Genomic DNA, 20277 nt, shown 5'->3' with positions numbered 1-20277 from the left:
TTAAAAGTGTATTATCACTTTTTTGACATTTTGCGAGACACGAGATTTCCTAGGTCCTTTTGCTCAAGCTTCGGTGCCCCTGACCAAAGTCTCCAAATTCATCAGGTACTATTTCCTTAGCCAACTAATCTAATGGCAGTCCCCAGCCGATCTTTATGAGAGGAAATGGGGTCATAAAGAATTTCTTTTAACTTCTATGGAGATAAAAGATTCATCATTTATTAAACACTCACATTAACATTATAAAAAAGCGTAACATCAGATATTAACTCCAGTAAGATGATATTTAGAAATGTGATGATAATTATTTTTAAAAATATTTTTTATATAAAATATATTAAAATAATATTTTTTATTTTTAAAAAAAATTACTTTTAATATCAGAATATCAAAACAATAAAAAAAATACTGTAAAAAATAATTTGAAGTATTTTCAAAAATATAATTTCAATCACTTTTCTAACTGTCAATAAATGCAACCAATACTCGTAGAGTGAAGCATAGAAAGGACAGTCAACACGGACCATTGTTGACAAAGATCATTCGAAATGTCCAGTGTTCAGTAGTACAGCTTTTTTGTATCTAAAAAAAAAAAATCGAATCATCACAACCCAGCAACCATAGCAAGAGCAGATGGAAAACAAATGGCCTACCAGTGAATTGTTTTCAACTGGTTGAAGCGGATGGTTAGGGTGATAATTTATCGGTTTCCGACAAGGAAGAGGTAAGAAGAACCGGTCAAGAGTGGTCATGGACATAAAACCCTAAAGTTCAGGAATTGTTTAGAGGCTGGCCCAAATCAGTTAGGTATCGTTTGCACACAGAAAGATTGAATATTCCCTACAGCGCATGATGCAATCTATGGCTGTGGGCCTGTCTCCATGGGCCATATACTTCTACATTTCAACATGACCCCTATTCTCCGAGTTGCCAACTCGTCAAGAAATTTCTTTTAGATGTCGATCATCGTGTGGTAAATTCGTCCAAGAGCTTCATGCTATGTAGCAAGATTCAAGAAAAAGTGTTAGATTCCCAGATGTTTGTATCGAACCAAAGTACAGAGTATCTTCCATGCCTTCCCCAGCCAAGCTTTTCGAGGCTTGAACTGGACTCTTACATGTTTCGAGGGGGGGAAGACATCGTTTCTGTGTGTATTCTTGTTTGACAATTAAAAATCACCTGAAATTATTTCAAATGGCTTAAAATTGCATTCCTATCTCATCTAAACGTGAAGCAGGAGAATAGTGATGAAAAAGAAAAAAAAGATTGAGAAACCAAGAACTTTATTTGGATAATAACTTGTGCAAAAAAAGAAACAACAATATTTTTTGCCTGGTGAAATCTTTCAAGGTGGGTGCACTTGAAGCTCCGATTTATTTCAAATGTCAATGCTAGCTTTGTTAATTACTATTTAAAAATCAAAATAGAAGAGTTGAAACCTATCAAATTTAGGCCTTCTTTTTTTTTTAAAAAAAAGTGCTCTGTTCTCATTACCATAATTCTTACCAGGTACCTAGGTAAAGCACGGCACAAGGCAGCCCACTTCGACATGAGTTCTCCCTTTCAAAACCAATGGCATTAACAGTGGCATCCGTCCTCTAATGCAGGTTTGTGTCTTGTAAAAAAATACATGACATGTCAGAATCAAGGAAAAACATTAACTTAATATATTTTTAAATAAAACTTACTTTTAGAACACATGAAGAAGCAAAAACTATAACAATTCCAGGCACTTGCGAAATTTCTCCCACGTTCAATCGTTACCATCTCTGTGGATTTTATTAAAATAGCCCCCAGGCAGGTCCTTGCTAAAAATAAAACAAAATAAATATGAATGGGGATGGGGACGGGGACGGGGACGGGGACGGTCTCTCTCTCTCTCTCTCTCTCCAGCCAGAGCGTGGCCCTATATGCTTTGCACGAACCCATTTGCCATTAGCCATCAACATCGGCAACTGAAAACAATAATGTCTGTATGACAACTTGCATGCCAGCCCGCACAGCAGATATACAGATCAACAACATATTCCACACGCCGAGGCACAAGGAGGGAGAAGCAGCACCACCTGCCCCTTTTTGTCCTAGCACCAATTTTTCAAATAATGTGTCTTGCAACCTCATTCCATGATGCCTCTCTGGGGTTGGAAAAAATAAAATCCTTGGTGGCAGTTACAAAAGCTTATGATTCCTTTCTATTTTTCACTGAGCATACGATAAACAATCACTCTGTATCTTAAATATATGTAAAAAAAAATTAAGAAATTCAATTTGTAGTTTTGCTAAAAATCTTTCTTTCACCTTTAGCCGGTTCTGTAAGTTTGCCTTCATGGTTTGGGTATAATATTATAAAATGACAGATGCACTCGTTGTCACAACAAGACCTCTGTCTCGGGATTCTGTGGATGTCATTACAGACTAGCCCCTGATGCGGACAAATATTGAGGAAAAATCTTTTTGGGCAAGAACCACAAGTTGTGTTATCTCTTGGATCTTGACTTTCAGCACAATATAGCTTCGACTTGACATGAACGAGAAACCTGTTCTGGCACTGGGAAGACGCCGTTTGCTCCTCCCTGTAAAGCATCGAAGAACTAGCGAATTCTCGGAGGAAGTCCTTGCAAAGGTAATCTAAAGTAGCCGTGTGAAATATTTTGTAGGAAATAATATAAATAATAAATTAAGGTATTATTTAAGAGTTTAAGTTTTTAAATTGGGATGATTATTTGATATAATATTATAATTTTATTGATTAAATAATTATATTTGAATCTCATTGTTCTAATTAATTAATAGCAAATGATAGAAAAATGTATTAAAGAGTAATATAAATTATATTTTGAATTTTTTTTTTAAATAATTAAGTTTTTTTGTTGAGATGAAAAATTAATAATTATATTTATTAAATAATATTTATTTATTGTTGTGGTATAAAAAAAAGATAAAGAAACGGTTACAAGAAAAATGAATAACGGTACACAAAACTTGCATTTCTATTTTTCATTTCACCGTCTCTTTTATTATAAACAACAAATAAACACTATTCAATAAAGAATAATAATAATAAGTAAAGAGATTATATATTCTCTTGCGCCCTCTACAATTTGAAAAAAAAAATATAAACAGTAGAAAGACTCGTAACTCGCACGGTATTGATTTGTTTTTGAAAAGAATATAATGAAATTTAAACAAAGAAAGGTAATACAAAACTCTATTCAAGTGATGGCAACCAATTTCTCTTATATATCACAAATATAATGTGTGCAAGTCATAGTTATGATAGAATCTAATAGCAGCCGCAATGCTGCCCATTGCTTCATGTACAATCCAACCCCGGGATTCAATATATAATAGTCATAATTTAGAGGTAGGTCAGCTAATTAGATTTTAAATTTATTTTTAAAATTTTATTAAATTTAAATATTATAAATTTTAAAATTACTATAAATTTATATAATTATTAATTTTATACATGTAAGATAGTTTAAACATTAAAGATATATATATATATATAAAAAAAAGGAAGCAGCGCTAACCTCCCTTGAAACAAGATTAAAAAAGAGCAGAAAAGAGTGGAAACTGGCCAGCAATCATAGAGAGATCTATTCCACGGTTCAATTCCACTGTCACTGCATGCATCCTGGTATGGGCATAAACAAACATGCTTCTCCCTCCTGCTACTCTCTTTTAAAATCGATTAGACACCAGACTCCAAAGCTCTATCCTCCAATGAGCACTCATGTCAATCCAGTAGTCGTCGGGGACACAACAGTGATTTCACCTCCTTTCAATGAAGTCCCTGTCCCCGTGAGTAAACTATCTGTAGCTATTTGCTATAAAACATTAAAAATAATATTCTTTAAACAGATACACTTTAAAGAAAGGCTGGAGACTGATTCATTAATCGTGCGTGTGCATGAATCAACTGGGATTATAGCAGAGTGTAAACTTGCAAGATCATGAAGGCTGGAGACTGGTTCATGATTCCTTCACCCGTAAGAAAAAGACAGAAACGTCCTTTTAGCTCTATTAAATTCGTTTTCTTCTTCTCGTACCAGCAGCTAGCGTGGACTTTCTCAATCTTTTATTACTTTTCAAATCCACCAACAGCCAAAGAAACAATACAAACCGAAACTAACAAACTGGACACAAACAAACACACGGAAAACAAAACTATAATCGAATGGCTGATGAAAAGGAGCATCAGCAGCCACAACAGCAGCAGCCATCTTCCCGCCCGATCACCATAACACTCCCTCCACGTTCCTTCACCGAAACTTTCTTGTCCAGCGGGCCTCCTGGTTCCATGGGCTTCAGTCCAGGTCCTATGACTCTTCTCTCTGGGTTCTTCTCCGACTCCGACGACTGCAAGTCCTTCTCTCAGCTTCTTGCCGGCGCCACGGCCTCCCCTAATTTCAAACCAACCGATGACAAGAGCTCCTCCGGGGACTTTAGCAGGCCGGGAAACTTGTCGATCGTCCCTCCTTCGCCGATGTTCACGATGCCGCTGGGGCTCTGTCCGGTGGCTCTTCCTGATTCACCGGGGTTCGGGCTCTTCTCTCCTGAGGTAATCGAGTGCTTATATGATGGTTGCATCAGTTATACATTAACTCTTCTTTTTCGTAGTTTACTTTCGCTTGAGAAAGTTTCGGTCTTTTTCTTGTTTTACACTATTTTTATTTTCATTTTTATTTTTGATTACTTAGAAAGAAATAAATCTTTTTGACATTTTAAGTTTATCTGAGAAGGTCTTTCGTTGTCTTTAAGATAGACATTTTGTTTGCTTGGAGATTTTTTTTGTTTTCCTACCTTAGATAACAGCTCAGGTGTTTATTAGTCACATGGATTAGTTTCCATGAGGATTCTTAGCAGAAGGAATGTTAAATATTTTTTAGCTTCAAAGTGATTTATTTGCTCGCAGTTTCTATTATTGATGCTTTCAAGAATTAAGATTGCAATGTGGTAAAGGTTTGTATTTTATTAATTTATCTCCACCCCCCCCCCCCCCCCCACCCACCGCTCTTGTAAGAAAGCCTGTATTTTTATTGTCTTGCTATACTTGTATTCTTACGATTTTTGAGATGTCTGCAGGGCTTTGGAATGATACACCAGCAGGCACCAGCACAGGTCACGGCACAGGCAGCACAAGCCAATTCAAATATGCATGTTCAACAGGAGCATTCGACACCGGCAATGTCTTCGACACAGTTTTTGACCTCTATCAATAATTCAGCAGCGCAGCAGCTGCAGCAAATGCCAGGCTCAGTAACGGACTCTAGAGTGACAGTGCAGGAACTGTCGGGCATTCCTCACGCTGATCGGAGATCCGAATCTTCTTCTTTGGCTGTTGACAAGCCCACTGATGATGGATACAACTGGAGGAAATATGGGCAGAAACAGGTGAAAGGAAGCGAATTTCCTAGAAGTTATTATAAATGTACACATCCTAGCTGTCCTGTTAAGAAAAAAGTTGAGCGATCACTTGATGGTCAAGTAACTGAAATTATCTACAAGGGGCAGCACGATCATGAACCACCACAACCCAATAAGCGTGGAAAGGAAGGGATAAACGGCAATTCAAACAGTCAGGGTAATTTTGAAATGGCTACCCTTCAAAGTGGATATGTCAGAAAAACGAGAGATAGGAAGGATCAGGAATCCAGTCAAGCTACACCTGAACATGTATCTGGGATGAGTGATTCTGAGGAAGTTAGTGACACTGAAACTAGTGGTCGGATTGATGAAGATGAGCCTGGTCATAAGAGAAGGTACTTTTGGGCATGCAAATCTTAGTGTGCTTTTACTTGGAGGACTAGAGTGTAACTAATGAAATAGTTCATGTCATGTGCAGAATAACTACGGAGGTTAGAGTGACAGAACCAGCTTCTTCACACAGGACTGTGACAGAGTCTAGAATCGTTGTGCAGACAACCAGTGAAGTTGATCTCTTAGATGATGGCTATAGATGGCGCAAGTATGGGCAGAAAGTTGTCAAAGGCAATCCTTATCCAAGGTGGTTCCTTAACTCCATGAGATTGTAGTTTGTATTAGTAAAATCCTTGCCTTTGGCTGTATTACTGGTTACTATGCTGGTTTACTCGTGAATTTTAGCCACTTGCTGTTTTTAGACTTGCACTTAAATGTTGTGCAGGCGCAAGCTCTTGGTTCTTGATAGAGCTCCAATCAGTGTGGGGGGAATAATAGGCACACATATTTTATTCCTAGTTAACATCATTGTTGTGAACAGCTCTACTAGAGGTGTAAAGGGATAAAGAGTTTGTCTTGGGGTTACCATTGAAACGTGCTCTAAAGCTGTTTGTTCCTCGATAGCGATCCATGAGCTGCATCCTTAATAGCTTTGCTGGACAAAGGTAGTTCCTGTAGATTTGGTTTCAGAAACTTGTTAGAAGGGCCTGGATGTGCTAGTGGTGGGATAATTATAACAGCATGCTATTTTAATGCCCAAATAGCGGCATGCTGCTAGTGTAATTGCTGAATTCTTAGTTTGTCGTTGTTTATTCTGAAAATGGAAAATGTATCTCCATTTTATCATGTTTGGTTTCTTTCTCTAAGATATGTGTGCGGCACTTGCCCTTTGGACGTCTATGGAATGTTTTTAATCCAACTTTTCCTTCTGTTTTCATTTCTGTACAAATTACAGGAGTTACTATAAATGCACAACTCCAAGATGCAAAGTCCGTAAACATGTCGAGAGGGCTGCAGCAGACCCTCGAGCCGTTATAACAACCTACGAGGGCAAACATAATCACGATGTACCAGCAGCTAAAAATAGCAGCCACATCACAGTCAATAGTAATGCATCTCAGCTGACACCACAAACTCTGGAGAAGCGTGCATCAAACAACAGCAACAATCAACAGCCTATAGCACGTCTGCGGTTAAAATAAGAGCAGATAACATAGTTCATCTGAGTCCGTATCATAGCAGGAAGATAACAGCAAACGTTTGCTACGGACCGGGGAATGGTTGTAAGTTGTCTTTTTCTCGGATTTTCATGCTTTGGCCATTACGTACTTTGATGAAGGCCCCATGTCACCCAACTGCGAATATACAAAAGATAAATCAATAACAAAAGATATACATAGGGAGAAGTTAATATGAAGCGAGCTTTCTTATTATATGTAAAAAACAGTTCAACGGACACAGTTCCTTGAAATTATGTTCTGTGTATTCTTCTGCACATGGAAATATGAAAGAAATGTTTCATGTGATTGTTGACCACTTCAGCCTTTGGAATTTCATGTTTGACAGTCTCTCTTTCCCGCTTTTACGATGATATAGGAATTCCTATATCCACTCTACATCTTTTACTGCTGGTTTAACTTGATGTTTTCCCCAAGTTTGGCGAAAAAGTTCTTCAGTTCTTAAAGGTTGAGACCGTTCTTGAAGCCAGTTCTGGTTTGCAGTAGCTTCGAATCCATGTCCACTCACTTACGTAAGTTACTTAGTGAACAAAATGTTTCGATCCGGCTCAGCCCGTAACACGAGACCGCTTGCTCATGAATGTTTTATGGGATCCCGCAAAAGAGCTGGAGAGCAAGTGACTTTTTATTCAACATTGAGAATAAAACCCCTCTATTATTAGCGATCTTAAGAAGGTTCATACTCATATACTGTTGACGCATCATGGACGAGGCGTGTCCCCAAGAACATTCGTGAAGAAACAAATAATTTCAACTTCCCATTTAATACCCGTTAGGTTTGGTACAGATGTAGTTGTGATGATAGCACTCTTGAGCCCTTAGATGTTATTAACTGTCATCAGATGTTTTTTTAACGACCGGGAACATGGTATACCATGTTTTTAAAAAATTTAATTTTTTTTATTTTAATAATAAAAATTCTTTGAAATGCTTTCAAATAAATGCATGATACCCCTTCAGGGTGATGTCCCTAAATTTGCACAGCTATAAGTGTACGACACAACAGATGAAAGTGGCTCTAGAATGCATGCATTTCCCTCCTGTCAGTTAGTAGAGGAATGTGAGAATAATAATATATTCCAAAATCAGCATGATCCAACGATGAATTCCAAAAAATATAACCACAAGAGCATTATTGTTCCTCCAAATTCTACACGCACTTGCTGTGGTCATCAGGAAAGAAGCGTGTCTGATGCCGTTTCTGCACCACAACAAAGGTAACCCGAGGACAATATCCTTCTTCCACGGTGCCACATGCCTAGAAAGATTTAAAATCGTGCAAGGATATATTTATTTATTGAAAAGTGAATTTTTAAAAATTATTTTTTAAATATTTTTGTATTTCTTTATCAATATAAAAGTTATTTAATAAAAAATATTTTTCAACTAAAACAAATTAGTTTGGTTTTTAAAAAAATATTTTTTATTTATTTTAGATGGAAAACACATTTTAAAAGTTGTGAAAAAATTAGAAATATTATATTATTTTCTGATTATATTAAATTTGATTTTTAAACTTTTAATTGCTATATATATTTTATTTTGAATATTTTTTTCAATCTTATTTCTTAAAATTTAATTTTTATATTAATTTTGGTCCTCACTTTTATAATTATTATTTTTTTCTCTTATTATTTTTTAATTGAAATTTTTTTCTATCAAATTTAATTTTTTTTCTCTTATTATTTTTTAATTGAAAGTTTTTTCTATCAAATTTAGTCCTCGTTTTTTTAATTATTACTTATTTTATTAGAAATAATTTATGAAGTGATAATTATAATTATTTTAATTTCATCATCTTTCAATTTTTTTATTTTTTAAATTTGATCTATTATTTTGATTATTAGTTTTTATTTGAGATAATTTATAAAATTATATTTTTTTGAATTTTATTTTTATTTAACTTTTTAACTTGTATGATTTGTTCTCATTATTTTAATAAATTTAAAATAAAATAAAATATTAATAGGTTATTTTTCTATTTATTTTTTATGATATAATCAAATACTGAAAAATATTTTTTAATTTATTTTTTATTATATTATCAAACATTAAAAAATAATTTATTTTTCAAAAATTTATTTTTTAACCAGTAAACAGGTTAAAAGACATAAAAGTTTTACTATTGACTTAGTAAAAGTCACTGAAGGCACGAACCCTGTTTCTTTCTCTCTTCCCCTCATCAAGTAGTGGGTCCATTAGAAAACTAGGGGCCCGGACCCCATGTTCTTATAATTATCCCGAGATTCCACTCTTCATGTTGTAAAGATGAAATGTCATGTCAACAGAAACCCCCGAAGAAGCCTTTGCGGAAATGATAGCACTTTGTGTTTGTCGTAGATAAGCAGTGGGCTTGAGAAAGCAACTGATCCAAGCAAATGGCTTCTCGTGCTTTTGTGTAATGGAGTGGGAAATCGAGCCCATGAAATGCACTCACATGTTTCCCAGATCATTGGTCATGTCTCGGTCGAGCCCAGACCTACAGGGTCAACCTGATTGCCCAAACCCAGTCGTAGCTGCCAGAGTATCCTCGTCAATAGTTCCCCTTCCCCTCCAACAATTTTTTTTTTTTTTTCATTTTGTGAGCAACTCTCTCCAGCATATCGAAATGCTGGCAGCTCCAACCTCTTTGAGGAGGATAAGATTGCCTGGGTTGGTTAAGTTAGATAGCAGATACAGGAACCCACTTGCGTCCCTGTTGTGGAGATATTGATTGATTCCTTTGGAAAAGTACTTCCACTTCTCAGTATGTTGCCGCATAGGGTCACGCATAGTACAATATTGACCGAGCTCAAGGGTATGTTTATTTTGTACAAAAATAATAATAAATAAAAAAAGAGGTTGAAGTCATTTTTTATTATTTAGATGAATACAAAAATATTTTTTTCTATATTAAATTACTTTTACATCCCTAGTTCTAAAAGAATGGTTATTTTAATAAAATAAAATAAAAATAATAGTAGTGATGAGCGGAACAGTTGCTGTTGATGTTGTATTAGCAGCAGCACAGTCCTGTGTTTAGATTGTAATAAAATGATGGTTTTATAGTTATAAAATATCCTCTTTTATTTTTTTCCCACGCAAAGTATTGTTTAAGGGTTGATTAAAGAATATTTTCCTTACTTGTTATTTACTCTCTTTTTTTTGGATTCAACTGAAAAAAAGAAAGGAAAATGTTTGGCGTGGAATAAAAAGACTCCAAGACCATGTCTTTTCGCTGTCCCTTCCAGGACGGCCTTTGGAAAAAGGCAGAGCTCCAGAAAGGAGAAGAAAGTAGGGTTTGAACATGTACGGGAGGTGGTGAAAGAAATAGCTCTTCTTTCTCCCCCTCCTCGCTCGGCCAGGGCCAGTAGGGATCGGTGAACACACTGTTAAATCTGTGACATTGTAAAGCAACTGAAAATGTAAGGCGCAAGCTTCGTGCTTTCTTTCTTTCTTGTCCCAACCTCCCCTCTTGCACCCAGATGAAGCAACTTCTTCTCCATCGTTATCCTTTGGATATTCGATCGGGTCTTCTTCAGCCAGAAGTACCATTTTTTGTCCGAAAAAACACATTCAATGTAGATGCTGACTTGAGTTGGTGAAATTTTTTTTGTAAGACTCAAGTTTGTTTTGGGAACCGATGCCTGCTTTAGTAGACTAAAATGGCTGCATCCCGGTAGAGAACTTGAAAACAAAATGTCGCTGGAATAAATTAACAAGGAGACACAGTGCTTTTCTTGAATTATAATTCATTGTCTGGTATCGTTATGTAATTTATTTTAAAATATCTTATTTATTTTTAACAATAACATATTAAAATCATAAAAAAAATATATAAACTTAATATTTTTCAAGTGAGATATATTTTTAAAATAAAAATAAAATTACCGCGATCACAATCAGAAAATTAGTTTTTCAACTCTCGACTTAAGTACTGAACATCATCTGATTATTTCTCTTTATGTGGCCATCGTTAATTTTAATTCAAGATTTATAAAAAAAAAAAAAGAGCTTTATGCAAAAGGAAAGCGAAAGCCCATAGGTGGCACTTCTATCTTCGCGATGTCACGACGGATATCGATCAGATCGTGCCCTAGAAAAGGTGGAAAATAAAGGGGAGAGAGAACGTTAGAATGATCACTCACGGGCCACGTCCTTTTATTTTGTCACATTAAAGCGATGCTTGCCTTAATAAATTACGGTCAACATGACATTGGCACGACTGAATAAATCTCAGATCACGAGTCACAGCTCGTTGTGATTTAGTGGGAGGAAAATACATAAAGTTCCTTCGCAGTATTCGTTCGTTGTCTTTCACTTTCTTTTCTTCCAGCATAGCAGCCTCATATCCCTCTTCTCCACGGAATCATAGCAAGCAATACGTCAAATATTCTATAATAATTAAAAGCACTGGTGTTAAAATTGCTCTCAAATCTATGATAGTGAATAGAGTCCACCTCACCGTTGTTATTTTGAACGCCAGTTACACTCTGGCGGTACTAAGGAACAGTCACATGTACACAAGTCCATTTCCTTCTGGGACCAAGAACAGAAAAATCCGAGAACAACCTCTTGCTACCAGAACGAAGGCATGCAAGTGCAGCTAGCTAGTTGGTGCATAGATGGCGCCGTGTGTATGTATATATATGGTCCCCCTTGTACAAGATGGTGTTTGGTTCATGGGTGAATATATGAATGGATCATTACAAAAATAATATTCAAGGATGTAGAAGCGAGTATAAAATTGATACTTTAAGATTATTGCTCGGCAAGAGGTTAAGATAAACTATTTAGTGGAGTCAATTGGAAGAATGCATCGTTGCCTCGGCGCTGAGTCCTCAAACTTGTTAATTGATGAATTCCTAAAATTTCAAGTGGCTTAATAACAATATTTTCATGTTGTATAGTTGGTTATAGTAATTTTATTTATTTATTATAGTTAAAGTAGTTGATAACTTGTATTTGATGTTTGATAAATCAAAAGAACTTATAAATCATACTTGTAAACGTTTCTTTACGGTAAAGATATGAACTCTCTGATATTTAAATAAGTATTTTATTAGAAAAAAATACAATAATATTCTAAAAAAAGATATAATAAAGATATATATGTAATATAAAACAAGAATTATGAATCATTATTATGAAGATCTTGTTATATATTTATAATTCATAAGTTTTATTGTTTTATGAAGAATAAAAATTAAAATGTCATTTTGCATTTTTTATGTTTAGAGTTAGGCTTGCCACACCACGAAAACTCAATCATGATTGAGTCTAGCATTAGACACCCCAAAAACACTTAGAGTGTGGTATACCACCAAATCCAATTATGTTCAAGTCTGGTACCAGCCACACCTTACACTCTCGAGGCTTAGCACAACATCCAGACTCAACATCGTTGAGGCGGCTTACCAGACCCAATTTGTATCTGAGTCTGGCACAACATCCAGACTCAACATGGTTGAGGCTTACTAGACCCAATTTGTAGCTGAGTCTATCTAATATCAAATCCAACATATTTTTACTAGAACATGTTTATATTCAAGAAGATTTATATTTTGTAAGTATTTCTTGACCCTTTTTATTATACAGAGATACACAAATAAAATCTTAGTTTATCATTAACTTTTTAATCTTTGCAATATAATAATATATAAAAATATTAATTAATTTTTCAGTTTAGATAAAGTATTATGATTGGATTTTATTAATGTCTGGCAGGGCTTATCGTGGGTTTATATGGATACTTGTATTCTCATGTTATGCTTTCAATCGAATAAAAAAACAGAATATAAAAATTGATTAGCAATTTCATGAATTTCTTACTCGCAATTTAACAATCTAACTGGATTATTGATATTAAAATCGCAATAGTCAAGAATGAAACCTTACATTTAACTACAAGGGAGGTAAATTATTTAATACGTACAAACTTGTGTTCTACATATTACATAACGAAGAAACAGTGAACAGATTTTTGAATGGAATCAATTTTAACGTGAGACAAGGAAGACCCCATTGTACCTAACGCTAACCATATTCATCTTTTCCTAATAAATACAAATCGATAACAAAAGGTTCCACGACTCGCGTGTGAAGCACAACCCTGCACCCAGTCCGCTTCCATCTTCCCCGGCGCGAGCCTCAAATATTATTTATATACGTGTCCTTGGCCTTCCAGGACTAGTTTGTAATTGTCTTTTAAATAGCATTTCATAGAAATTTAATATTGTTTATTTTATTTAAAATTATTTTTTATCTTTTAAAATTATTAATATAAAAATAAATTTTAAAACATATATATATTTTTTAAGTAACCACTGTCACTCCATTAATCTTGTATCTGGTCAAGGCCCGTGATCATATGAAACCCATTTATCGCGATGCCGGAGATCTGTACGAAAGGAACGCGCAGCCAGAGAAGTCTGTGCAGCATGAAGTTTGTTCACTCATGTTCATTCTTCACCGTCAGATCCTTTTTGGAACACATAACACCGTTATAGCGTTCTTTCAATATCATCTCGCCATTACCATCAAGTACTTTCAGCTGTGACCTGTCCTCCTGTCTCGTTGAATTTGAAAATTCCCTTCGGGGTCAACCTCGGGTTTTACAGTGGATGGATACGGTATGGTATTTGTGGGGCGCTGTGCTGAGAGAGAGAGAGAGAGAGAGAGAGAGCAGAGGTGTCTTTTGAGGAACGACAGACTGGATCCAAGGAAATTAACGCACTTGATCTACCCCTTCCTCTTCACTCCAACACACTATCAATTAATTCGACGTGAACGCCCTTTTCAATTCCTTATTTTATTCTCTCTTTTTCATGGTTTACGTGTTAATAATGCTGCAAGAATATCTGCTTTTTCTATTTATTTTTTTTAGATTAATGTGGGTGTCCGGACCAGCTTACGCGCAACACGACTAATCCCATGAGTCCTGAAATTAACGACCGTGTAAGCCTTCAATGACATCATATAAGCAACCAAGGACTCGAATTTGAAATTATAGAGAGAACATGTAGCTCGGATGTCCTACCAGCTTACACGCACCACGACTAATCTTATAGGCCCTGAAGTTAATGACTGCCTGAAATTAACGACCGTGTAAGCCTTCAATGACATCATATAAGCAACCAAGGACTCGAATTTGAAATTATAGAGAGAACATGTAGCTCGGATGTCCTAGCTCATTGGACTGTGTTTCGTTTCCCCCGTCAATCTTCTTTCTTCCCTGCCCTTACTCTTTGTTTAGGTATATGGAAGGACTTTTATCTCTGTCACGGTGGAGGCTGATAAAATCACAAAAACACTCAACGATCTCAGCTATGGAGATCGATGAGGTCTTCTCCGACGCTATTCATCTTATGCTCAAGTTTATATGTTTAAGATTTTATCAATACATGTCTAGAATAACCTATATATGTAGTTATTTATAATATTGCTTGAACCTAGCTCTATTTGTCTTCATGCGTGCAAAACATTTTTACTCCGATCGAGTAATTCTTTTAGGAGGACTATGTATTTAATTCAGTTCATTAACTGCAGTGGACAGTAGTGAGATAAAGCATGTGAGAAATCTGATACAAGTTGATGTCTTGAATTGAAATATATATGAAAAAATGGATATAGAGGTGAAGATATAAAAAAACTTCGTTAATCTCCATCTGCATGGGATTCAAATCCCATAAAAAGATTTTTGTTTTATTTTTTTAATAAAATACAAGTTAGTAAATAAATGAACCTGTTTAATTTGGATGGAATTAAAAAAAAAAAGGTTCAATACCGTTAAATGAGAGCGGGAAAAAAAAATCTTAATATTATAGCGAATATCAACCATCGTACAATCTTAATTAATGATTAACCTTTATACTAGGATGTGAAAATTGACACGGAATAGTCTCGCAAACCGAATATAAAAAGGAAAATTGTGAAGGGAAATGCGGCCATGGACATGATTTTTTAAACCACGCCATGCTCCTGTCCAATCCCAGACATGTATGCATGCCGAACGCATGTAAATTCCATACATACGTGTTATATGAGCACACTTTTATGCATCAGTGCTGCCCATACACTCTGCACAGGATGCACGGACCATCTTCTAGAAACACAATCAAGTGGTATCAGATTAAAGTTGACCCATGATCTTACGTGGAGACAATAATGATGACTGTAATGATGATCATCACGAGCCCACTGTATCACACTAATCTTGCTGGTCACCACTGCGAGCAGGGGCGGAGGCATGCTAAAGGATTGGGTGTGCTATAATACATGTAAAGATTTTATTAATATTTTTTTTTATTAATTTTATATAAAAATAAATTTATAATTTTCAATTAAGTTATCAAAAACAATTCTAAAATTTTTTATTGGGTTTTCTAATATGATACTTTGACTTAAATTAAAATTTCATAATTTTTTAAAAAATTTAAAAATTTAATGAAAAATCATAATTTAATCAGTTTTATATTATAAGGTGTAATTTTCAATCTAACAATCAAATTAAACTGAAATGTACAAGGAATCTTAAAATATATTTAATAAAATTTAATTAAAATTTTAAGATGAATGGAACTTGGTAGTGCTAATAAAAAAAATCATCAATAAAAACAAGATAACTCATTAAAGGTAAAATATTTATTTGCCATTAAAAAATAAAACAAATTAGTTTTTCATTCCTTTTATACGTTGTCGATTAAGCAGAAGCAGAATAAAAAAAAAGTAAGGAAAAAAAATTAAAAAAAAAATCCAAAAAAAAAGAAAATAGTCTTATAAATATACAAAGTCCAACTTATAAAATACTAGTATAAGAAAGTATCAAGTGAAGAAGGAGGAATCGAGAGGAAAAAAATTTAATTATTTTATTTTTTAGTTGATATAATATTCTTATTTTATCCCGGTTGAGGAGTTATTATAATATCAATTTAGATTTGATTATACATCAATTATATTTTATAAAACTTCAAAGGATATAACTTTAATAATGAGTTTATTTTTACTTTAATTTTATATACTTTCAAATTTATTTTTTAATATTTTAAATAATATATTTAAATTAAAACTTTATTATTAATTTTAAAAAATTTTATATATAAATTAATAATTAATCTTGAAATAAATTTATATATTTATTTAATAATCCAGAGAAGTAAAATTTTTTAGCTCCTCCCTTAACTGCGAGCCTTTCAATCACATATCACAAAGTGCTTAAGTACGTAGAATTTTCTTATACCGTGTTTGTAACTGTATTTTTAAAATATTTTTTATTTAAAAATATATTAAAATAATAATTTTTATTTTCTTAAAACTCACCCCCGTTGGGACCATAATCCAAAATGAGAGCATCGAATGCTGATGGTGCACATGTACGCTCGGCCACACAAAATAATCTTCTCTCCATTTACTCTCTCACTGCAATATTTAATTACCTGCGACTGGCCTATGTATATTTTACTTCGCTCATCAAGTCCAATACCTGACAAGAAAATGCCAATTGCATCTTCCAAGCTTTGCAGAACCCTAAAAATAATACCTGCTGTAAACCCCATTCCCCATGAGCCTGTTTCGTAATGGTATACTGAGTGTTTTTTATTTAAAATAATATTTTTAATTTATAACATTTATTTTTTATATTAATGTATCAAAACAATCTAAAATAAAAAAATAACTTGAAGGAAATAATAACAATAATAATTTTTCAAAAGTAAAATAAACTGGCTATGTTTCTCTCTCAGACTGTTGGGTCGCTCTCTAATGGTTTACTTCCATTCACTTTGCATGCGATTATCGTGGTGCTGGAAAAGAAATTATGTCGCTTGGTTTAGAAAAAATAAATTCAATTTTACTAATTAAAATAATTGTTCTAAGAATTAAAACAAAACTTGATAAATCAAGAATTGTTTTGAACAAAAAATGAGAAATTATGAAAAAAGTGGCCAATAGGTGCAACACAAGTGTCGTCTTGGGGAAGAGGTCGCCGCATTTGAGCGGCATGTGTAGCAGCCTTCAACGTCTGTTTCAGCCCTCTCTTGGTGTCAATTGAAATCGCCTCGTCATGCTCCGTCTCCGCAAGCAGTGTGTAGGTGGCAGTCTGCTCCAGTTTGGCTTCTACTGTGATTGGACCTTTGTTTTATTTTATCCATAATTTATAACTGTTTGGTAAATATTTGAAACTCAAATTTTAGAAATAGATTCATTGAAAATTAAGTTTGTACTTCCGGTTTTGTAAAGCAAAAAATTACTGCTTTGTAATTTTTCACTTCTGCTCGCCTGCTGCCAAGTGAAAGATACGACTCAAGGGTCCAGCCAACCCAGCTGGTCGTTTGCTTCCTTCCTTCTCAGCTAAATTAGGAGTATTTATTTGGCGATTATCATTATCTGTACATTATCAAGTGGATTCATTTAGCATCGTTAACGTCAACAATTATCTATTATTCATGTGTACAGTCTCCTATTAAAAAATTTAATTTTTTAATCTATTCATGTGTACAATTATCTATTATTCATGTGTACAGTCTCTGATTAAACTTTTTTAATTTTTTAATTATATTTTACTTAAAAATTAGTATTTAATTTTATTTAATAACACAATATAAATTTAAAAAAAATCATATAATAAAGTAAAATTTATAAAATTTGATCGCAATTTCAATTTCAATTTCAATTCTGATAATATTTTACTTGATTTTATTACACGCTCAAAAAATTATAAAAAATTTAATTCTTATTGGATGAATTTCATGTGTGGTGAAATAGTAGATAAGTTAGTGAAACAATTAAAAATATTTGTTATAAGATATTATTTATTTAGTGATATAGTAGTGATAGCTAAATTTATAATATTTAAATTAAAAATATCAATATTAATATATATTTTTTTAGTTATTTTATAATCTTAGTTTGAAAAATATATTTAACCAAACACATTAAATTATTTTTTATTCAATCTCAATTTCAACTAAAATTTTAATTAAATACATATAAATACCAAATCAACCTCAAATAAAAATATTTTTTTCAAAACACAATTACAAAAGTTACATTATTCAACAAATCACCTTTTTTTTTTTTACTTTTATCTATTTCCCTTTTCCTTAACCTCAATCATTAGATCTCTACGCCTGGCCTTGTATAAAAACCAAAACGGGTTGCCAAATTATTTTTTTTTAAAAAAAAATTAGTTGTTATTTTTTTGATTAATGTTTATACCTACCATTATTTTCTACCATTTAAAAAACATTTGACCTTATTTTGTGAATTTATCATGCTAGCATCAATTTACCTAGTTTTTTTTATTCTTTTAATATATATATATATTTTTTATTCTTTAATATTATACTAGTTGAGAATTATGATGCATATATTTTTTTATGATTTTTCATCTACGAGGTAATCCCGGTCTCTTGACATCAATTGCAATCTTGCAAAGCTTTGCTGGATTAAGTTGAGTCTTTTTTTTTAAATATATTTTTTTAATTTTATTTTTCAGCGCTGAATTGGTTAGGATTTATATTTTATAATTTTTTTTATTTTCTATAAGATCAATTTGATCTAACAACATGTATTAAATTAACTTGAATCTTTTTTTATGTCCCTTTTATTTCAAATCATCATTTTTTTCAATTCATCGTTCAATAATAAGTTGTTTAGAAATTGAGCCTTGATGATTTTTAAAATTTATTTTTCATAAAATTATCATATTTCCATGACCTGTGCCATGAGTTTGACAATATAACCCAAGTTGATTTAATTTTTTTTAAATATTTATAAAAATAAAATGATTTTTTCCCTCTTCAATTTTTCAACGTAAGACTAGTTTGAGCTGGACTTCTATGGTAAATATTTATAAAAATAAAATGATTTTTTTCCCTCTTCAATTTTTCAACGCGAGGCTAGTTTGAGCTGGACTTCATGCTTTTCAATTTGCTTATTGATTTGCTCTTTACGATGTCGTTGTATTCTCATAACCCGTAACTTAATCAAGGTTGACCCTAGTTAATCTAACTAACTTAATCAAGGTTGACCCTAGTTAATCCAACACGTTATTGTGTCAAAATTCACATCTTAAAATGTCATATAACATGTCATTATTTATGTATTTGAAAAATATGTTGGCAAATATGCATTGAATTTTTATTTTATTTGAGCGGTTAATGAATTGGACTTCATAAATGTTTTTTAATTTATATTTTAATTTATTTTTCATGAGATTATCATATTTTTACTATCCGAGTTATGGATTTTACAATTTAATTAAAGATTATTTATGTTAATATAGTATATTATTATCTTAATATTTATATATATAAAAGAAATATAATCCAATAAAATAGCTAATTCCATGTGCAAAAATTATGTCATCGGACATGTATCACATTTCTATCTCATAATTGTTTTTTTATTCAAGCAAGAAGCATGTTAGCAATGCATGAACGTTTTTTACATTTAATTTATTTTTTTATCCGACCCAGAAAGCGGTGCGGAACAGTTATCTAGTCTTCGAAGTTCACAAGGCCATGGAATATTTGGCCAGCCCCATTTCTTCGCATGATTCTTCACCTCTTTCCGTCGGTCCTGTTTAATTAATTTTTCATTTCACGGGGCTGAAATGTGCTGCTGTTCACTATCTACTCTATTTTTTTCTCTGGTCACAACTGTGAAGCAAAGCAACCATATCACATAGCCTTTTTGACTTTTTGCGCAAGCGCTTTTCAATTAACCCTATACCGTCCACCCCCCATATTCGACTGCGTCCATCTTTGTCCCACCCCTTACTGAATAGTGAACATGATTGGTAGTTAAACTCTGATCTTTCATGTCTCTTTTTTAATTGGAAGCGGTAGCTAACACAATAATCTTATTTTTTGTTCAATAATTGCTCCTTGCTAGGCGACACCATAGAACTGAACGGAGAAAAGGGATTAAAAAACATCGCCATACTGGGATCTTGTCAATTGTAAAGCTCACCCACCCATGGCATATGCCACCTTCAAGCTTCATTTTCCTCTAGGAATCAACCACTCCATTTATAGTGGTATGAAAAAAAGAACAAGGTCAATAAATATAGTAGGTATTTGTCTTAATTCCTCCAGATGAGTTACCAGCCAAAAAGCATGCCAAGATGGCGATGAAGGACACAGGAGCTCTAAAAGGAAGAAACGCCATTGAAGAAGTGGGGTTTGAGGGGAGGGTTCTCTGTTCCCTCCATTTGTTCCTCAACTTGCTATTCCTTTCCACGAAAGAAGTCTTTAATTAGGAAGGCGCAATTCTACATCGATGTGGGCCTTCTTCCCTGCCAGATTTTTTCCATGAAAAAAAAAAAAACTTCTATAAAAATCCATCACAGAGAAAA

General features: G+C 33.4%; 1 protein-coding gene across 1 annotated transcript; it reads left to right on the top strand.

The window, feature by feature from the left end:
* The first annotated feature begins 3635 nt into the window (after positions 1-3635).
* Positions 3636-7244, top strand: LOC105121129 (probable WRKY transcription factor 3). The gene is made up of 4 exons (XM_011019659.1): positions 3636-4564; positions 5089-5765; positions 5849-6010; positions 6659-7244. Exons 1-4 carry the CDS (start codon positions 4181-4183, stop codon positions 6903-6905), a joined length of 1470 nt encoding a protein of 489 aa, XP_011017961.1. The 5' UTR covers positions 3636-4180; the 3' UTR covers positions 6906-7244.
* Positions 7245-20277: the final 13033 nt, after the last annotated feature.

Source organism: Populus euphratica, unplaced genomic scaffold, assembly GCF_000495115.2.
Source record: "Populus euphratica unplaced genomic scaffold, PopEup_1.0 scaffold1.1, whole genome shotgun sequence".
Lineage (NCBI taxonomy): Eukaryota > Viridiplantae > Streptophyta > Magnoliopsida > Malpighiales > Salicaceae > Populus > Populus euphratica.
This window is presented reverse-complemented; position numbering and strand designations above follow the sequence as displayed.